The sequence below is a fragment of the Cucurbita pepo genome, chromosome LG20, assembly GCF_002806865.2.
Source record: "Cucurbita pepo subsp. pepo cultivar mu-cu-16 chromosome LG20, ASM280686v2, whole genome shotgun sequence".
Taxonomy (NCBI): domain Eukaryota; kingdom Viridiplantae; phylum Streptophyta; class Magnoliopsida; order Cucurbitales; family Cucurbitaceae; genus Cucurbita; species Cucurbita pepo.
The window spans coordinates 2,636,852-2,657,755 of NC_036657.1; the positions used below are offsets into that span (position 1 = coordinate 2,636,852).

The 20,904-nt window shown below is 36.7% G+C and overlaps 4 protein-coding genes across 7 annotated transcripts; 1 reads left to right on the top strand and 3 right to left on the bottom strand.

The window, feature by feature from the left end:
* Window positions 1–658: 658 nt before the first annotated feature.
* LOC111782562 (protein trichome birefringence-like 37) lies at window positions 659–3,798 on the bottom strand. Its single transcript, XM_023663337.1, has 5 exons — window positions 3,341–3,798; window positions 3,098–3,269; window positions 1,576–1,751; window positions 1,325–1,483; window positions 659–1,247 (listed from the first exon to the last, which is right to left on the bottom strand). Exons 1-5 carry the CDS (start codon window positions 3,631–3,633, stop codon window positions 953–955), a joined length of 1,095 nt encoding a protein of 364 aa, XP_023519105.1. The 5' UTR covers window positions 3,634–3,798; the 3' UTR covers window positions 659–952.
* A 1,268-nt stretch (window positions 3,799–5,066) lies between these two features.
* LOC111783455 (uncharacterized protein YNL011C) lies at window positions 5,067–10,749 on the bottom strand. Of its 2 annotated transcripts, XR_002813378.1 has the most exons (14): window positions 10,527–10,749; window positions 10,309–10,425; window positions 10,105–10,237; window positions 9,668–9,764; window positions 9,418–9,461; window positions 9,106–9,262; window positions 8,589–8,660; window positions 7,957–8,040; window positions 7,546–7,647; window positions 7,205–7,252; window positions 6,850–6,975; window positions 6,574–6,666; window positions 6,131–6,323; window positions 5,067–6,039 (listed from the first exon to the last, which is right to left on the bottom strand). XR_002813378.1 is itself a non-coding variant. In XM_023664383.1 (13 exons), the coding sequence occupies exons 1-13, from the start codon at window positions 10,690–10,692 to the stop codon at window positions 6,201–6,203; spliced, it is 1,362 nt and encodes a 453-aa protein (XP_023520151.1). In that variant the 5' UTR covers window positions 10,693–10,749; the 3' UTR covers window positions 5,067–6,200. The 2 variants fall into 2 exon arrangements, 1 of the variants encoding a protein (XP_023520151.1); XM_023664383.1 differs by having other exon boundaries at window positions 5,067–6,323.
* Window positions 10,750–11,329: 580 nt separating this feature from the next.
* Window positions 11,330–14,426, bottom strand: LOC111782668. 2 transcript variants are annotated; one of them, XR_002813172.1, is made up of 3 exons: window positions 13,657–14,426; window positions 12,499–13,573; window positions 11,330–12,372 (listed from the first exon to the last, which is right to left on the bottom strand). XR_002813172.1 is itself a non-coding variant. In XM_023663466.1 (2 exons), the coding sequence occupies exons 1-2, from the start codon at window positions 12,891–12,893 to the stop codon at window positions 11,505–11,507; spliced, it is 1,263 nt and encodes a 420-aa protein (XP_023519234.1). In that variant the 5' UTR covers window positions 12,894–13,089; the 3' UTR covers window positions 11,330–11,504. The 2 variants fall into 2 exon arrangements, 1 of the variants encoding a protein (XP_023519234.1); XM_023663466.1 differs by lacking the exon at window positions 13,657–14,426 and having other exon boundaries at window positions 12,499–13,089.
* A 1,306-nt stretch (window positions 14,427–15,732) lies between these two features.
* LOC111782652 (heavy metal-associated isoprenylated plant protein 28-like) lies at window positions 15,733–20,786 on the top strand. 2 transcript variants are annotated; one of them, XM_023663446.1, is made up of 4 exons: window positions 15,733–16,944; window positions 17,816–18,006; window positions 19,986–20,061; window positions 20,260–20,786. In XM_023663446.1, the coding sequence occupies exons 2-4, from the start codon at window positions 18,001–18,003 to the stop codon at window positions 20,688–20,690; spliced, it is 513 nt and encodes a 170-aa protein (XP_023519214.1). In that variant the 5' UTR covers window positions 15,733–16,944; window positions 17,816–18,000; the 3' UTR covers window positions 20,691–20,786. The 2 variants fall into 2 exon arrangements, with proteins under 2 accessions (XP_023519214.1, XP_023519213.1); XM_023663445.1 differs by lacking the exons at window positions 15,733–16,944; window positions 17,816–18,006 and having other exon boundaries at window positions 19,693–20,061.
* Window positions 20,787–20,904: the final 118 nt, after the last annotated feature.

Below are 20,904 nucleotides of genomic sequence, written 5' to 3' on the forward strand. Positions count from 1 at the left end.
GTAAGGACGCTGCGCCCCGAAAGGAGTGGATTGAGTGTCCCACATTGATTGGAAAAGAGAACGAGTGTTAGTAAGAACGCTGGCCTCAAAGGGAAAGGATTCCGTACCCATATAAAAAAATGTTTGGTTACTCTCTTCAACCAATGTGAGATCTACTAACATGGGTTGCTACAAGCCGTGGATATGATTTGTTCCAGAATATATATGTAATGGCCCAGATCCACCACTAGCAAATATTGTCTCTGTGAGCTTTCCCTTTCGGACTTCCCCTCAAGGCTTTAAAACACGTGTGCTAGGGAAAGGTTTCCACACCCTTATAAATGGTGTTTTGTTCTCCTCCCCAACCAAATACCATTTCCAAGGGTATGGAAAAGTTATCTAACAGATGCATTTTAAAGCTCGAGGGAAAGCCCAAAAATGATAATATCTACTAGCTGTGGATTTGGGTCGTTACAATATACCAAGTAAAGGAATTCTCCCATGAATTCTAGTGAGCCTATAACTACCGGTTCAAAACCAAACATTAAACATAACTTGGACGTTTTGTTTCTTTTGGCTATGATCGTTTTTTCGAAACCATTAGAATGCAGGTAGATGAATAAATTTGACGCTAGTCAATCCAAGTAAATGCAAATCAGCGAAGAAGATTACAACAAAGTAATGCAAACAAGACTGGTGGTTGCAGAGATGAGTTTGGGAAAGCCAATTCATTTGACAAGTAGATCACTATGAAATGAAGGTGTAGAGGCAAATGGGTAGAAGCTAAATTGAATAAACCAGAAGTTTGATTCCTAAAATTCTATGTTTGTAATCACAACAGGCACAAATAATCCACCCTTTTACACTATCTTATCCATTCATCTGCTCCTATTCTGTGTACCATCCCTGTTACCTGTTACCTGTTCCTTATTTTGTGTGGTTGAAAAATGAGAGAAGTAAGTTGATTTGAGGCTCACATGGTTAAAAGAGCCGCGTACATGAGCTGGTTCCATGTATCAGGCAATCCAGGAAGGCACCAGTGGCTGCAATCCGTCCCAGAGATCTCGCCGCTATAACCAGCAGGATGAGCGTCTTTCCTCAGCTGAGACAGAGTGGTGATATCCAGCAAGTAAACCGGCACTTTTATCCTACTCAACACTCTATTTACAACATCCACAGCTGGTGGCGCGCCCCCCGGATACATCGATCCGGTAAGCGGCTCACTCTCTCCATTACAGTTCTTTTTGGGCTCATTCCATTCCTTCCCCCTGATTCAATGATTTTCAACATTAACAACAAACCAAAATGGAAGAATCATTGATTGAAGGCTAAATTTGACACTTACAAATAGTGGGTAGGCGAGATTCCTTGGAAGAACACCTTTGTTTTTGTAGGATCGACATTGAGGTCAACCCATCTGGCCCATGTCGTCAATCCCTTGTAAAATGCTACCAATCGGTCCATGTCTTGAGACAGTGTCGTCCCATCCTGTATCAAATCCCACCTGCAAAATTACACGACCTCTTCTTCATCCTTGTTGTAATTAATCCCAGAAAACACTCTTTTTTTTTTTTTTTAATTCGAATTTGATCTTACGCCTGAGAGTTTCCTGTATGGGTCCACCAATGCCAGGAGTTGAAGACCAGAACGTCCATTCCTAGCCATGCCTTGCCGGCCTCGATGGAGTCTAGTTTCAGTACTCGCCCTACGTCCTCTTTCACTATGTCCACAAGATATGGCGTCCGATATAGGAGCAGTGTTACTCCATAATCCTGTCCCCACACAACGTTTTACATTATTCACATCAACTGACTTAATATATGTAATATCCACCAAAATGTTCAAAGTTCAAATCATTACCTATTGTTGGAACTTTAAAAGATCCAAAATAAACTACGTAAGTACTTGGATTTTGTTCTATTTTGGTTAGTTATTATGGTTGTTAGTTATTTATGGTTAGTAATCACAAATCTCCAACTTTATCCATAAGCTCTAGTGGCTTTGCTTTGAACTTCACAAAAAAGCCTCATCCCAATCGAGATAGTATTCCTTACTTATAAATCCATGTGGGACTCACTCCCAATAATCATCAACATTCTTTTCTCCGAACAAAGTACCTGTAAGCCTCCCCTTAATTGAGGATCGACTCCTTTTTCTGGAGCCCTCGAACAAAGTACACATTTTATTCGATACTTCAGTCACTTTTGACTGCACCTACGAGGCTCGACTCCTTTCTCTGGAGCCCTCGAACTAAGTACACCTTTTGTTCGACACTTTTGACTACACCTTCAAGGCTCGACTCCTTTCTTTGGAACCCTCGAACAAAGTACGTCTTTATTCGACACTTTAGTCACTTTTGACTATACCTTCGAGACTCGACTTCTTTCTCTAGAGCCCTTGAACAAAGTACACCATTTGTTTGACACTTTAGTCACTTTTGACTACACCTTCGAGGCTCACAATTCTTTATTCGATATTTGAGGATTGTATTGACATGACTAAGTTAAGGGCATGACTCTCATAACATGTTAGTAATCACATATCTCCATATGATATTTTGTCCACCTTGAGCATAAACTCTCATGACTTTGATTTGGGATTCCCAAAATGACTCGTACCAAATGGAGATTTATCATATTTTTTTAATAAATTCATATCGAAATTTATGAAGGTATGCTAAAAATTAAATGAAAAAAATATTAAAAGGAAGCTAAATACTAAAAATTTATTAATTTTGAATTGATGTAATAATGTTTTCTTTAGAAAAAGATCAAAATCGAGAGCGCGTATCGTCAGGGAGATTGGGCGAAGTTTGCCAATCACAGGCTGTCAGCAACATAATACACGTGGCCACCGAAAATTGGAGGCTCATGTGGGGCCGTTGGCGGTGGACCAATCAAATAATTCGGATAGAAAAAAGAGTTTGAGATTACATTAAAAATACTAACATATAATGTCCAATATCACAATAAAAAGATTTTAATATTTAAATTAAAAAAAATGAATTTCCAAAATAAATATTTCCCAGCTTAAAAAAAAAATTAATTAAAAAAAAAGAAAAGTAATTTGATTAATTAAAGGGAGACTGTTAAAGACATTATGATATTGTGTGCAAAACCTGAAAGAAGACGGAGGAGATGGAGTCCCTCCGGAAGAAGGTGGTTTTGGCGTTAGGCGCCGCCGCTAGCAGCATACACGAAAGCGATTCCCACATATTCAGACTCAGTGAGTCTCCCACGAACATTATCTTCTTCCCACTCCATCTCTTCAGAACATCCACTCCGTCAAATCTGCAAATCCACAGACTCATCATTAATAAACAAACCGAATCATTAATAAAGATTAGAGAGAGAGAGAGGACCTTGGAAGGGTACATGAGTCGGGTCGCCACGAGTATTTGAGGTAAAGGGTATCGGGTCTGCCGTATTTTTGGCAATTAAACTCGGCGTCTATGAAAGGACAGGTGGAGGAATTGTAAAGAGGGAAAGAGGGGTCTACTACCCATCTTCCCTGAAACAGATTACACCCACTTGCTTGCTTTCTTCCTTTTAATGTGTTGAATTTTGATGCGTTTGCTTGCTGCACTGACACGAACCCAGAAGCTTGAAGAAGAAGAAGCAGATTTAAAAACACTCCCACTACCCCAAAACCCATTTCTTGGATATTTGGCTCCAAAACGACTTTGATTGGGCTATGAATGTGAAGCTTTTAGTAGCCCTCAAGTGAGTTTATGTAAGGAAATGGAGGCCGGAGAGAGAGAGTGAGGGACAGAGCTCTCAATCACATGATTTGGTAACGTGGGTTGGGAAAAATGATTGAAATAAAAATGGATTGAAAAAGAAAACAATTTAAAATTGGGAGATTTTGCACAGCTCGTGAATAGGGAAGAAAAGCCATAGGACTGCATGTCACGGGGCCGCATATTATTACACTACCCACCGATGCAAGTGGAATCGAGGACACATGGCTTTCACACGTCATATGTNTTTTTTTTTTTTTTTTTTTTTTTTTTTTTTTTTTTTTTTTTTTTTTTTTTTTTTTTTTTTTTTTAATCTTCAAAATTATATTTTGGTGTATATTTCATGGTTTAATAAATGTACGTATACCAATTTGGAGCTCTAAAGTGAAATGAAAAGAAAGGAAGCAATTGCAATGAAAGTGGCTTTGACTATTTGGGAAAAGAAATGAATTGAACATATTTAATTAGAAAGAAAAAGATATAAAAGATGAAAGATTTAAGGGTTTGTATAATTGGGTAAAAGAAGGAAAACAAATTGGGGAGAGTGGGTCTAAAATGTGTTGGGCTTTTACCTTGGCCTTGGGGGGTGCAGTATGCAGGGAAAGTAGGATTTTGCAGGCTGTGCCTGTGGGTGTGCCTGTGGGTGTGGGGACACCCTATCAAAGAGTCAACACCCCAACAAAGTAAAGGTAATGGTGGAGACCCACCTCCAATGACCAATTACCCATTCCCCCAAAACTCCAAATTTGTTTAGAAAAAGATGGAGACGCACCTTTCCTGTTTGTGAGACTGTCCTAATCTCATTGGAACAAAGTATGTTGTAATATCACACACCTAAGATAGAGACGAGAGGCTTTAAGATCAAGTTGAATGATTTGGCCCAAGTGTACACACAAATTGGATGTGTCGCAAATGATTTAAGCGACGTGTGTAGCCAAACGATCTTGGATTCCGCACAAATTGTGTTCAATGGGCGAAGACAAACTTCGCCTAAAGTCTGAGAAAGCCACAAAACCTGACGAAAAATGTACATGGAGCTTGAATTTTCCTCAAGGCTAGTCGTAAGCGTGTCAAGATCACGACACCGCACGATTAAAAAAGTACGACCGTAACACAAAGTGAGCGTTGTACTATTTGAGATACATTATGAATTGAATATTTTAGTCAATTTAAATTAATAATAAAAAAAAAATCGATTTCTTGTCAATTACAAGTATGTTGTAAACTCTCCTCAGAAGATTTGAATTGGGGTGTCTCCTTTTCAACATGAAACTTAAAGTTTTCGAAGGCGCCAAAGGCTTCTAAAAAAGAACAGGAAACCCATGTTTTCCTCCTGAAATCGCCTGTAGAAGTAACGGATTTGCTATTAGAAATGAACTTTCTTGGTCCACAATTGTCGGTATGAAGTAATAATTGAAGAATTTGTGAGACTCTTAAGTGCTCCTCTTTGGATATGAATCCCTGTATTTCTTTTCAAGCAATTTTTGCTGAAGAAGAAACTTGGTTGGTCATGTTGATATCTTTCATCCTATTCACTTTGAACAATGGGTTGTTCGAGTACCTAATTTCTGGCCCAGTCGCAGACATGATCTGGGAAGAATGTTGATGTAGTAACCATTCCTGGTGACTTTGCAATTGATATTGGCAGGAACGTCATTCATGGAAATGATTTGATGAAGAGTGCGAGGAAGGACATTGCCGTGGCTTCCGAATGGACCTATAACAGAAAGGATCTAAAAGAAGGAAAACAAGTTCACGTGGCTTATTTCATGTCTATCTCACTCTATTTTTTCTTCTGCTTTTTCATCGTGAGATCTCTATCTTTTTGGCGTAAATACAAGCATATGTTCATGGCTGTAAATATTAAAATTGTGATTGATGGCTTATTCAAACAAACAATAATCGATATCTCCATCAAGTAATGCTGTGTATCAAAATCTCAAATATTTTTCCATTGCCATTGGCTTCTGCCTCCTTGGTTATGGGGGTATTTTGTAGCTAACAACTTCAAAATAGAGCGTCGCTTGCCCCCATGAGCTTTTACAACAGATATCAATGACACGATAAACCCATTAAAATCAATGTAGAAGGATGAATCATAACTAGAAAAATATATAGATAGATAGAAGCATAATCAAACGAAGTTTCAGGCGACAAGGAAGGGTTTTTCCATGTCCCTGAACAATCTTATAGATCATAGTTTTAATATATTAATAGAGTGAACTACTTGGGTAGGAATCGATCAAACTTGTTTGTAAAGATCGCACCTTGTATTCTTCAAGGGCAAGTAAAAAGCCAGACGCTAAAAAGAGGGTCTGCTCCTGTAGTGCATTCCATAATGTTCATATGAAGAACATGCCAAATTATCCTTGCCATTGGATAATTGATATAAGGATATACGAGAGTTCAAACCTGAAACAATAAGGGGTTGGTTGTAGCATAGTCAAGTGCGTTCGTACCCCTGCATCCCATACGCAGTCATTTAAACCTGTTCTGTTATACGTGATCTTGTATATCTTGCAATCAACTTTGCTAGAGTTTGGATCAAAGATTTTGGATCGAATACTACGCCAACTTTAGAATCCCGTACGGAATCAACAACAATCTGCAGAAATGACATTTTAATCATGCACCAAAATAGCACAATTAAGGCAATTACTCATCATTAGTAGTAAGAACTGCAATCCAACACTGAATAAAAAGCTTTGTCAAATCTGTGCCCTCAGAAGTCATAAGTCTGCTGGACACGTCATCAACAAAGATGCTTATTCCGATTGCAACAAAAGCAAGTAATGATGATAATGATGATGATGATGATACTAAGTTACTAGCAACGGAAATGTACTCGAGCATACCACATTAAAGATTCCTTGTGCAGCCAAGGCTTGAGAATCTATTGGAATCTCACCATCTTTCGGCACCAAAATGGTATTGATGTACTGGTCCGACTACATATGTAAGAGGTTGAAACAGAAACGTTTTCTTATGTGACCAAACAATGTATTTTCTGAAAGTGAAACTTAAAACTATCAAAACTTGAGTAATACAACCGAGCAGAAATAGTTGTGACCAGATGATTACCGAAGGCATGATTCATTCATTTAAATTTGTGCTTCGAAGAATGAACTTACAGTGTTATTTAAACAATTATGCTTCTCTCCATAAGTTCTATTTAAAGCATCTGAAATGGCAGTCGTAAAACAAGAAGCGGTGAAACCACTAGTCTCTCGATCATGTGTGCCATTCAATAGAAGCACCTGTCATTGGAATGATGCAAATCCATGCCACATGTTTTAATTGCACATTTAAGATTCAGTGCTAATTAATGGACGAACTAACCCAAAAGGGAAAAACTAAAAGCACAANTTTTTTTTTTTTTTTTTTTTTTTTTTTTTTTTTTTTTTTTTTTTTTAATTTATCATAAATGGGCAAATCTAGCAAATGACAGTGTGGAACTATCATTGTTCGGGTTTCAATAAATTTTACCTTCGGGCAGGATCGTGATGAAATGATTTCACCAATTCCAAGCAACACCTAAAATAATCCATAAATAGTGAAAAGTTTAGCATTAACTTTGGCTTCCATATAACATCATGATTTGTAAACGCAAATAAAATGAAGATGGAGTAGCAGAAAATTAAAACTATAAATCCATCATATCAACGAAAGCTGTGTACCTATTTCTTTATCTTTTTCTTTTTTTCCTTTTCCTTTTCCTTTTTATTTTAATTTTTATTTTTTTGAGCAAGATACAAAGTTGTGTACCTAGTAAATTGAAGTAATCAAAATCTAGTAATAGAATGCTCATAATTTCTGAAAACTTTTACCAGTGATGGGCATATGGAAGTGAACAGGGATCCCATAGCATAAACAATGCAGTCCACGTCATTCAACTGGTTGAGGACAACAGGATTTGGTGCGGGGAAAACCTAATTAATGAAAGTACTGCAATTACCATGAGTCATGGAAATCAGGTTTGAATAAGCATTTTAAGAGTAGCATTTTTGTTGCATATGGCATTGCAACAGGTAAACAAATATAAAAACAAAAGACAAAAGAATGAAGATGCTTCCATACAGTTCACATGATTGATAAGTGATAATACAACTTAAACAGAATTAGGAAAAAAAATTAAACAAAAACCATAATTCTCGGACAACACCCTCTGCATGATTGATACTAAAAGTTGCGTAGTAGAAGTAGGTAAGTATAGTGCACATTATAATCAAGTCATTTACCTCATGCAGCAAATTACAACCCTCACTTGACATGTAGAATACCCTCTTTATTCTTGTAGGAAGTGCTGGAGCCGAACTGTTCCCCTGCAAGATTTCCACATTTAAGTAAATAAGAAAACTTAGTAACCACCTCTACATTTATGTCTTACCACATGTACATGCATTTCCAACTACAACATCGAATCATCACAGTGAAAATCACGTATATTCAATAAGTTGGATAATCAACATGGTGAAAACCAATGCAATGAGTTAATAAATAAATTGTATGTGTCATTGGGCCAAATTGACCATCTACTGGTTTTGTCTTTTAGTTTATGAATCAACTGGAGCAATCCAAGTCAAGGTACAAAATTCTCAAAATAAATTGATTTCAAGTTTTCAACCCAGGCATTTGTCTAAGTAGGCAAGATCATTTCACATTCCCATGATCAACCCTCGACTGTTAATCAGTACTGCATCATTTCCATGATTTAAAGCCCCAGATCACCGATATTAAAAGCATTTCCATGAAACACCACTGTAGTTTATTCATCAGCTGATCGGCCTTAGTAACCATAGTTACAGTAAACAAACATGGCAGAAAGAAATGATTCACTGTGAAATAAGAATAGGCCTCAAACAAACTGTACCTTATTAATAAGCTTTGAAGGTCCGGTCGTTGGATGAGAGATTTCATTTTGACCACGTATTATTGTCCCATCCTGAACGTAGATTGAACAAAGAAAATTAATTATAAAATAGATGGTTTTCACAGTTCAAATTCTTGAGCCCTGCTGAGAGACGCATTGCAAAAACTTTACAGCTGTATCAGATTATTTATGAAAAAAGTAACTATATCAAGAAAATTTTAAAAGGTTGTCTTAGGAGTAGAAGAGAGAGTATGAAAGGGATTCACAGCAACTATGTTTCAGAAATGAAAGTATAAAGAAGAATTCTGCAAACTTCACTCCAAATACTGTGAAAAATGCAATGCCTCGACTTTCTTTCAGCTCTGAATAGAGCATTTGAATGCATTAGATAATCCTAATTACTATTAGCTCTTTCAGGCACTTATGCACATACTTGCACTTTCTCATTGCTATTCGCGTGTATTATATAAACTTTTGAGCAATAATTGTCAAAGAAAGAGTACGTTGACAATCATACCCATAATTCACATCCTAATGTAAGCCTGTCATTAGTAGAAATCACTGGAAGAACAAGACTGTCCGACGGGATGTCTGAAACACGTGAAAACAGAAAAATTGCTGCATCTAGTGACTGGAAAAATATACGAGCGCCTGCAAAAAAGAAATTCCCAATGCTGCGAAAATCAAGGGAGTTAGTAAGTCATGATAATGCTAAAAACAATTAACCAATCAGTTGCAACTATTTGATATTGAGCAATGCCAACTTAAATACTTTTCTTTCCTTAAGTTCATACATCCGACAGAGCAAAGGGTAAACTATAACACATACCTTCCATTGCTGAAGCAAAATAACATTTCGGACCGTCGAAGAATCTGTAGTCAAGCAATTTTATTACATTTCCTATGCAGCCTTCGCTAAAATATATATATATGTATGTATGTATATATAGGGTCTAACTTAATAGAGGCATTACAGTAACGTGATTAGAGGCATAAAAATAGAGTGGGAGATTAGAAAAACCCAAAAAACCATTTAACCGATAATGAACTAGGAAGCAAAAATGCCGCCTACATTATACCTGGTTCTGAAAATAGGCTAGAAATGCTCGAATAGTTTCCCTGTAGGGCTTTGAGACACCGTCCCACAAAGAATTTTCTCCTTCCACGATATCATACCTGACAAATTTCCATAGTGCAATTTCTGTTACCAATTAGATCGTTTCCTGCTAAGTGCCATGAAACCTAGCAAATATAGAAGCAAGTTCGTGCCACAAAGAAACAGATAGGCAACAGGTAATCTAGGTGTGTGCTTTGCACCAAGCTTGCAGCCCCGTTATTACTTTAGCTCTGACGTTCGTTTATGTAAATTGATAGCTACATTTAGAATTGCAAGTTCATTCCAATTGTTCTTACTCATGGCTAATTAATGCTAAAAGTTAAAACATCCTACATTTATCATTTTGGAGGGGGAAAAAGACCTACAAAATTAAAGAAAGACAGATGGAGAGAATAATACCACTCCGATTTGGCCTGCTGTGCATCGAGTGGTAAACGATGACCTAACAATCTGCGCACCGCGAGTGCCTCGGCCGTACTCTGATCAGATAACCTCAAACATCTTGACCGTATATCTCCAACAGCCGGACCACCTAGTCCAAGATTCACTAAAAGTTTGAATACGTAATTTACATAAAAGAGAACAAACATCAAGCAGACTCACCAAGCACGCGAACAATCTCAGCGGTGCTTCCTCCATCGTCGGAAACAGGAAGAACATGAGCTACGCGGGTCGTAAAGTTTTTGAGCTCCTCGACTACGCCATTAAATGCAGTCCCACCTGCACCACACCAGAAAACTACTCGTTCAGAAGAGAAAACGAATCAAACATTATGAAATAGCCCCATTGGAGCAGTTCCCGCAGGATTCGGGGATTAAGACCTGAGAAGACTAGAAGAGAGGGTTGGATGGGGTTATGATTTGGATCCGAGGAACCATTGCAATGGGAACGAGGAAGAGCCATAGAGAGAGAAGTTCTGGAAGAAACATGGAGAGGAATTTTGGGGAGATTGAGGCACAGTGAGGGACCCAATCTTGTATCCGCCATATTCGCGCGCGTACTCTGCGGCCCTGAACTCTTTGCCGATGCCTTTCTGTTAGGTATTTTATCAATTTTCCTTTCAGTTCAATTTCACTTATTTTTCGATTTTTTAGAAGGTAATAATAAATAGAAAAAAAAAAATCCATCCATTTAGATTTAATATTTTTCAGAGTAATTTCGCTAATTAAATAAGCTTAGGTGGCATTAGATTAATTGACATTAAATGATTTTTTTTATAAAAATATTGGTCTTGTTCGATGGTACACAATATTGATCTAATCGTGACATTATTAAATATAATTTTCTATAAAGTTTTATTTGTATCCGAATTCAATTTTCTTCCCATTTTTAATTTTATGATATATTTAGGAATAATCTTAGCTTGGTATTTTTTAAATTCCTAATGGTATACTTATTTATATGGTTTTCACATTTCATCAATAAATATTTTAATTCCTAGTCAATTAATTAAAAAAAATTGTACTTTTTAGAATGTTGATTTGATTATTGACATATTTCCTAATTAAATATTTAAATTATTAGTGAATTTTGTTGAACATAAAGTCCACCTACTAATTTAGGAAATGGTCATGAGTATATAATAAAGGAATAGTCTCTCTATGGAATTGAGACATTTTGGGAATTTGAAGCAAGGCCATGACAACATATGTTAAAGTGGACAATATCACATCATTCTCGACATCTAACAAATTTTTTGACTTCGTTTGGAGTTGATAGAACTGCAGAAGACAGAATGATAGAATACAGAGGGGCAGGGCGATGAAAGTTTACAAATGCGTAATGGATTTGGAGGTGCTTCAAAAAGGCGAACTCTTGGAACTAATGCTGGAAACCAAGGTCCTCCTAATGGTTGGACTATAACATTCCCCAGCAGCATTGGCTCGTCGAGTTATTATCTCCATATTCTTATACAGGCTCTGCTTCACCAGGCTTCTCATTATCCTCTTCCCTTTCTCAACCTCCTTCTCACTCAATCCTGAGCCTACTGCAACTATCCCACCCCTTTGAGGTCCAGAATGCGGCCCCACTCTCGCCTCCCTCTCATCTTTAAACCATTGCAGCAGTTTCAGAGCTCGCTTTTGAGCTAATGAGCTTCCTAACAGCGCCAATCCCAGCAGCGCAGGGGCGATGCAGGACTCGCCCAATCTCTCCCTTTGCGCCCAGCTTTGATGGCCCAGAATCATTATGATGTCCGCTGAAAGTTCTTGGCATTTGGGTTTCTCTTCCCATGTCAAAATCTCTATCAAAATCCCTGGGATTGTTGAGTTGCTTTCCAGAGCTTGCTTCCCTTTTGAAGTCACTGCCAAGTTTGCTAGCGTCGGTAAGGCTTTCTCGGAAAACTCTCTGACACTGGAGAATCTGAGTAGCGTTGGAACCACACCATTGGAGATTAAGGTCTCTGCATTTTGTAGGACGGTGGAAATGTTGAATAAAGTTACCAAACAAAAAGCTTTGGTTTTGAGGCTGGATTTTGAATTGTTGAGTACGGTTAAGAGATATGAAATAACTGGTTCGGTTGAAGCAAGAAACAACTGGGTGTTTGCTAGACATGAAAGTGACAATAAAAGCTCTGCAAATTCAAAGCTGGATGAATCCATTGTTGCGAACTGGGTGTTCTTCGGTAGCTTCGATAAGATCCCTTCCTCCACCATTACTGTCTTGTTCCTGAAGAATTGCAGAGATTACAATTAATATTTTCTTTTATGTCTAGCAAACACCCAGTTGACCTAGAAAACAAACAAAGCATGGATTATGAATTTTCTTTTCCGAAGAGATATCGGACGAACTTACAGGAGAGTATCGTTAGCAAGCTCAATCAATGCCCTAACTGCCAACTGATCGGAATCTGCCATCGCCACCAAAGCAGGTATAACTCCGAGATCCACCATCAATTTTCTAACCTTGGCGCTCTCTTTAATCAACCTCTCAATCTCCTTCGCCGCTCTCTGTTTTTCCTCCCCGTCGCCGAAGTGGAGGCTCTTCACTGTCCTCTGCAACACGGACGACGCCGGATCATACTGCCGGATATAACTCTCTTCTCTTTCCCGAATTTCTGGCCTCGAAATTTCCGACGGATCAGACGGTGAACGGAATCGCTTACGAGATGATTTGGAGCGAAGGAATTGGCGGACACGAGTGAGGAAGCGAATTTTGATGTACGAATAAGGGAATAGAGAAGGAGGCATGATTTTGATTGGTGATGGAATTAGAGGAAGTGAATTTGGAATCTGATTTTGTTATGGAAATTGGAACAGAGCGCAGATGGAATAATGGTGACACGAGAGTGAACAGCATAAAGAGATGTCACTTCAAATTCCATTCTTCTTCACGAGCCATAGAAGCTGTTCATGTTATTGGCAGGTAATTGTCCTTTGTGAACTGTTCATACTATTGGCTGTCTAGACGTATGGAAACTGGACAGCCTTCGCCTTTTCCTTGGGAGCGTTGTTGTTGTTCTCGGCGAGTATTCTACGGATGAAGCTTTGTCAAGAACTGAACTTATTGCCCGGTGAACCGATGATGTGAGAAGTCGGGAAGCCTCGGAATGCGCAGCCTTCTCTGCTACGGAGCTGGTGAAAAAAAATATGCTCTTTACTCTGTTTCCCAAAGTGGATATCTCTGACTTTACTAACTTCAGGTGAAGGGAATCAAGGGCTTGTTTTAGATCACACAGAAGCTCCGGTTGATATTCGCAACAAATTGTTGCCTTGAAGGTCATATGCCCGTTTGCTCCCACCCCACAAGGTTCGACGTTGACTTCGTCGGTGTCCAATGGAACGAAAACACCATTGCTGGCTTCTGCTGCCTTCTTCTTCAATTCCTTCACTTGTCTGACAACTTCAGCGAGCAGTGTTGCTTTGTCCCTCTGATTCAGCAATTCATGAGTGTGGGAAACCAGTGGATTTGGAATTTGAAAATTCACAAAGAGCTTATAGATTTCTGACTAACCTTAATGGGGCAAGGAACAAGGTCACGCAGAGTCGAGAGATGGGAATTGATTCTCTCTCGCCTCCGCCTCTCCGCCTCGCTGTGATTCTTTAACGCCGCAAGTGCTTTCTCCTCCGACACCCTTTTCTTCGACGGCTGAGTCGAGGCTTTTACGAGCTCTCCCTTCTCACCTTTCAACGCGAAAGACTTGGATAACATTGACCCACCACGCACAAATCCAAAACTAAGGTTCTCTAAACTAAACGGGTCGATTGAAGTAGTCGCATCGTATGAGTAAGCCATAGATTGCAAACCCAGAAACCCAAAAAATGAACAATCACTCGGAAATTACTTACGAACCGAAGGTTGAAGACAGTAGTCCAGGAGGTCGATTCGTGGGGGCAAACCAAAAGGAAAGCTTGTGGAGAGTGAAGCTTCGTTGTACACACACTCTGTTGCTCAAAATCTTGCTGGAAACTCTGGTTTTTTTCATACCTTCCATAACGATTCATGCAAATAGATAGTTACAAGCGAGGAATCAAATAGAAAACATCCACATTTTCTTCTTGATCATCTTGAATTCGAGCATTTCGAATGTTTTTCTGGGAATTGGTCGCTCGGAATTCGGAAAGAACTTGAAAATATATAAATTCAGATGGGTTTTCAAATCAATTCGCGGATGAGATTGAACAAAGATTGATTCGGAGGGATAAAGAAATGGCGATTGTTGTTGGTGCTACAACTTCGACTGAAGCTTATATATAGATGGAGGTTTGTGGAAGTCAATTATAAGATTCCGAGTAGTATATAATTGTTCGATATTGTAATTCATTTTATATCCTAAAGTTTAATGTTAGTCAACTAATGGATCTTCATTTTTCAACTTTTACAGAGCTTGTTATCTAAAGTTATATATGATATTAAATACTATGATAATACATTAACCTAATGTTAACATATTTGGACAGTTTCATGAGCAACCTTATGTTAATATTATATGAGGTTTTCATTGGAAATAATAAATACATTGTTTTATTATTATTATTATTATTATTTATTTATTGTATTAAAATAATCAATAACCCAATATTGTTGGGTGTACACGTGGCAATGTCGTCAAAGGGGCAATAGTTGTTTTTATTGACTCTTTTATGGGGTTCTTTTTGGTGAGATGGCCTCTGACTTTTCTTCTTTTTCTTCAAAATTGGCTCTTTTAAGTATTTATACATAAAGTTGGTTTTGACAATTAAATTGTTTCAAATTTTAAAATATATATATTAAATTGTTACATATTAAAGTTGATTATTATAAAATATATTTTTTATTTAATTTATCTCAATGTTTTGATTCAGTCCGCTATTTTCTTATATATTATATAATATATATAGGAACTTCACCAAAATTAGGTGTTTTATTATTTGCTTTATTTTACAATATTATATATGTATTTGAATTTTCAGCGGCCTTTGGAGAATTTAATCGCTTAGACTCATTGAAAGGGTAATACATTTTAGTGTCTTGATAAAATAATTTTTAAATACTGTTTCTTTATCTCCCCCACTAATTTATGACCACACATCATATATGTTTATAATTTAATAAATTTTTATTTGAGAGAGTCACTGTTGAAATAATCATAATAAATTATTTATGACATCTCCCATATGACTGTTTTTTTTTAATCTACAAGGGGAAAATGGTAAAAAAATTGAGCTTGAATTTAACCCTAATTCTTCGGTTAATTGTTTTTCTTTTACATTTTTCTCAGATTAAATAAATATGAAGATTGTTTTGGTTAAATAGTTAATTACCAATTTAACGTGACATCACATCGATTGAAGATAAGAACGAGTGCCAGCAAGGATATTGGGTCCTGAAGGGGTGGATAGTAAGATCCTACGTCTATTTAATTTATAAGTATATCCATGCATATCCAAAATGTTAGTGAATGTTTAAAATTTTATTAGATACTTAATTTTGTATTTACTATATATTATTATAAATGCTAATTGAGAGAAGAAGTTCACTTTTATATGGCTTGAGCATTTTCGAAATTGAAGATTACATTTTTGGGTTTCCATTTTACAAGCCCAATAATGAAATTAGAAGGCCCAATTTGTATAATTTGGGCCCATAAACGCGCAGTTCAGTTTAGAAGACTACAGCCCAAACTGATGGATTGAATTTCTTGCCTCCAATATCGTCTCTCCGATGTCCGGCTCTTGTAAGAATTGCCGCGGCAGGTCCATCTTCCGCGATGATGTTCCCGGCAACCTGATTTTCTCCTCTCCTGCGGTATTGTTCAGGGCACATTCGTCCGCGTTGGAACCTTATATTCGGGCAGCGTTTAAAATTATAAGGCCAAGAAAATCTTTGAGGCTTAAAAAGTTCATGATGATATTACGTTTAGGTTAGGATTTTCTGCTTCCATATCAAGCAGTGTTAGGATATTAGTATGGACTTGGTGATTGGTTCACAATACTTGGTGCTCGTGCTTACGTTTCTATGCGTAAGCATAATCGTCCTTTATCAATGTCGGAGGTTGCATCGACCCTCGAATGTGATCTTAATGAACTTGACAGAATGGTTCTCAGAGTCGTCGATATTTTGGATTTGAAGGGGCATGAGTTTCCAGTGTTTGACATTGTGGATTCATTAGGGCGGGCTGCAAGTTACTCACCATCTTCCTCAAAAGTAGAAGCAGATAGACTCGAGAGAAGTGTTAAGCAAGGCATCGTTCTGTTACAGTATGCTATGAAGTGGTTTCTGACGACGACTGGGCGGCAACCGCTACCGATAGTATAGCAATAGAATATTGTGAAGAGTGCTCATTTTGCGATTCAGTATATGAAGTTGAAATCAATCTCAAATGGCAGTGGTAAGCGGAAGAATTTGGAGAAAGTGAGGATTGATTTGCTGGCCACAGTGAGCGAGTGATTAAGAAAAGAAGTAAGAGTATGAGAGTGAGGTTAATAATTTAGACGATGATTCTCAATATTTTGAGTTACAAGGAAATAGTTGGCGCGATGTATCGAATTGGCGTGGCCTGATGCATCCCTCGTTTGATATTGTTGGCTGATAAAGATTTGGGGCGTTCATCTATGAATGCAGGAAGAACTTGAGTTTAAAATTATAGCAATTGCTTGGATTTCTGGCTGGCAAAACAGACGATGAATTGGACTAGAAAGCAACTCCTTGTGTTGTTCTGAAACCATCTAATTGTTTTCTGCCTTGTCTTGTCTTGAGGCTCTCTCAATGACAATGATTCAACTCTCGCAATTTCCGGCAGCTGGAACGATTCTCCTGAAGGTAAATTCCTTTCTTTTCTTTTTGTCAGAACAGCAACTCGATTTAAAGCATTGTTCTTGCAATGAATTTCTTTCACAATTGTAGATAGAATCAATAAAGAAAAGAAAGGATTGAAGGGAAAAAGGATGATATAAAGAAAAAAGATGATAGTTATTTATTTAGGGAGAGATATTGACTGAATGAAACCACAAAGTTTCAATTTTTATTTGCAACTTTTTCAAAAAGACAAGAGGAATCGGCTACCAATTAATAAAAAACACAACAACGCTCTTTTCTTTTACCAAGTCAATTTGGAGAAGGGAGGGAATTAGGATATTACACTAATTTGGTTCAATACACTCCTTGTTCTTAATAATTTAATACCTGCAAAAGCAACTTAAAAGAGATTTTCAGTTTACCTTTAGTACACGCCAGAAAGCAACCATTTACCTGATTCTTGTCGTTCAGCACTTTCTTGCACTTTAAGCACAGTCAATCACCACTTGCTTGGATATAAAATATTGTTTAGTGCATCCATATCTACTATCCACGTATACATGTCGAAATATGTATCCATACAAAAGAGGGACTTGACTTTCTTTTTTCTTTCATTTCCCATAACAAAGAGACTGATGCTTGTACGAAATGCCGTGGAAATGTAATACACAATTTACATATGAGGCTATGATAGAAGACTTTAGTTTCTTTTAATTAAAAAAAAATATAAGAATGGCATTGAAGAAGATGTGGTGACGACACTAGCTTTATAATTAATTGGTCATTGTGACAATCCTAAGTATGTCGTGAAATTAGATTTAAAACTTCTCTAGCGATTAGCGAAGACTTGTGAATTACGAAGTCTTTGACAAATGATTTTCTTATGCATTTGCAGGTGTTGACCATGGCAACTGTTTTAAGTAACTGCCTTGTATTTTCTACCAATGTTCCATAGAGACATAAAGAGGGAGGCTTGTTGTAATGCGTATAAATTGACTGTTGCTTCCCTTCAGCTTCCTTGTACACTTGTTCTGTTCGGAGAAAAGCTTCTTCAGGACCCTCTTCAATTGCTATACAGACATGACTGTAAGTCTCTCTCTCTCTTTCGTGGAAGACTTCTTTTGAGTTTATAGCTTTTCATGCAGTTTTGTTTATAACTATGTTGTTAATTTAGTATCTTTCACTTTCTGGTCTATATCTGTCTGCCCTGTGAAGTTTCATTTAAAGTATCACAAGAAGATGTCTGTTTATATTTTGAACGATAAAATATTTGAGGAGACTGATCCAGTGTGACTAATAATTTTGTATCATTAAATATAGTAGAGAAACTGTAAAAGTATTTCAATTTTTATCATATTTTTAAATTCGGAGTATGTCCGAAGCTTTGGAGTTTGTGTTGGTTTGGTTGTTTTTTTCTTTTACTAGACGAAGAAATCTATTTTTTTAGGCTAAGAAATAATCTTAGGCAGGCCATGTTGTTCACTTTACATTTCCTTTTGGATTCGTGCACGTTTTTGTTTTCTGAAAAAGAGTTCCCCTCTAGTTTGGCTGTTCTCCTTTTGAGTAATTCTTAGTTTATTAAAACACGTTTAAGTTTTGTGGGAAAACCACTCTCCAGCCTTTTCTTGTCAGCATCCTTCAGCACAAAAGTTTCAACTGGAACAAAGCTGTGTCTGTTATTTAGGTTTTTGATACTATGGCATTCAAAATCCTTTTCCTTGAACGAACCTCACAGTATGCAGTGAGGTTCATTCTTGTGAGAAAGTAAGAATAGATTAATATAAAAAATTAAAATTAAAAACAATAATATATCAACCAACCACTTTATTAGGAAAAAGCCCCCAAATCCTTTTCTCGTGGTCTATTCAGGGGGGAAGGTATGAACAGAATAATATATTAAAAAAAATGAAAACAAAATAATTATTATAAACTAGACATTTTGTTAGGAAGTTTAAACTATCAAAATTATCCTTAAATTAAAGAGTTGGTTTCAATATGATTCTTTGAAAAGTTTAAGTTTGTTTCGAAACAACTCTTCAAGTTTTTGTCGTTCTGATTCGTGGATCAAAGTTTGTGTCCGAAAATAAATTTGGAGGATAGAGTTAAGAAAAAATCGTAAATGAAAGGACAAGGATAGGAGGCTTGAAATTGAAAGGAGGAAGACAACAAGATATATGGTTAACAACATTTTTATTTTTTTCTATGTGTTTATATTTATTCACATAAAAGATTGAACTTTCTGCCTATGGATCTATGGATCTAATGAAAAATAAATTTACTAAGAATTGTTATGAAACAAACTTCAAACTTCAAGAATTCTTTTAAATTTAGGAGTATAATTGAAACTAACTTCAAAAGAGATATTTTTGAGGATTTAAGCTATTAGGAAAAAGTAGAGGTTACTTTTTGATATTTTATTGGTGTTAAAAATAACCTTTCCTTGTATATGTGTATTTCTCAATATTTTATAATAACTGTTATTCTTGCTTTAAAGAGAGATGTATTGGATTTCTGGTTTCTGTACCAATCAATGATGTGGGTACTTTGTAATTAACAAATTATTTTGGACTCACACATCAGTAGTAACTACAAGTCAATGTTTATCTTTAAGGTCTCATTTTTTTAGTTCTTTTTTTCTAATGCAATTAGTTATATTATATGCAAGTCGATGAAAAATTCTTCGACTTTATTTATTTTTAATTCTCATGAGTTTCCAACAATAATGGATTAGACTAAGTCTTCTACTCGTTATCATTTAGTTCAGATCATTATTTTTAGCATTAAACATTTTTATTTAAGGCCCTATATGCATTATGTTTACAAAACTAGTTAATTCCTCATTTTATGCATGAAGATGAAACATGATCTATAAGCAGGGACCCATATATCAATGACTTTTCAAACACATCTTGATTCTTACAAAATGATGAACCGGCAAACGTGAAGGGCATTGAAAATGAAACTTTTTTTTTTTTTTTTTAATTAGTGTTCTTTCCCCCCTCTTTTTACTTTATATAAACTATGTGAATGACATGTTTGGATTTTTGTTCTTCAATTTATACCAGGTAACAGAGATGAGAGTTCACATGGACTGTACGGGATGTGAAAAACAAGTAAGAAAAGCTCTGGAAAGTCTACCAGGTAAGCCAAACACATAGAGAAGTTATTTGATTGTACAAAGAATAAATCGTTACGAAAAAGAAAAGGTTTAGAGACCGAATCGCAACTTCACTAATGGTGTAATTCTGAACTATAGCATTGAAAGCATATCAAAATATCAATATCTTGAAACTCTTTGTGGAGAAAGTAGTAAAATTGTTATTTGGTTATGATGATCAGGTGTGGATGATGTGATAATAGATTTAAGCATACAGAAGGTGACTGTGATGGGGTGGGCAAAGCAAAAGAAGATTCTGAAAGCAGCGCGGCGGAATGGGCGGACGGCAGAGCTGTGGCCATACCCTTACAACCCGCAGTACCATGGTTTCATCCACCACTACCAGCATTACCTCAACTCTCCTCAGCATCACCACCAGCCTCAGCCTCAGCCTCAGCCTCAAACTAAGCCAATCATCACCTACAATTCACTGTCTTCTTCTTCCTTTCACAAGCACAATATGAGTCCCATCCATGAGTATAATAGCTACAACTACAGCGGCAGCGATGCTGACGACTACGGCTATCATCAAGAGCCACCCTTTTCAACTATTGATGAAGAAGCTGGTGCTATGTTCAGTGATGAGAATCCGCATTCTTGTGCTATTATGTAATGCAAGTTTGTGTATTTTTTGAATAATGTACTTAATTTTTTTTTAATTAAGTACCTTGAAAGTTATTTTATTTATAATTTAGCCTCTTTTTTTTTACTTGAATGCATATGTGTACTCACTGTAATATATATATATATATATATGTGTGTGTGTACAAATATGTGTAAATGAGCAAGAGATGTGTAGTTTAATATTCTCCAAGTACTTTATTAAT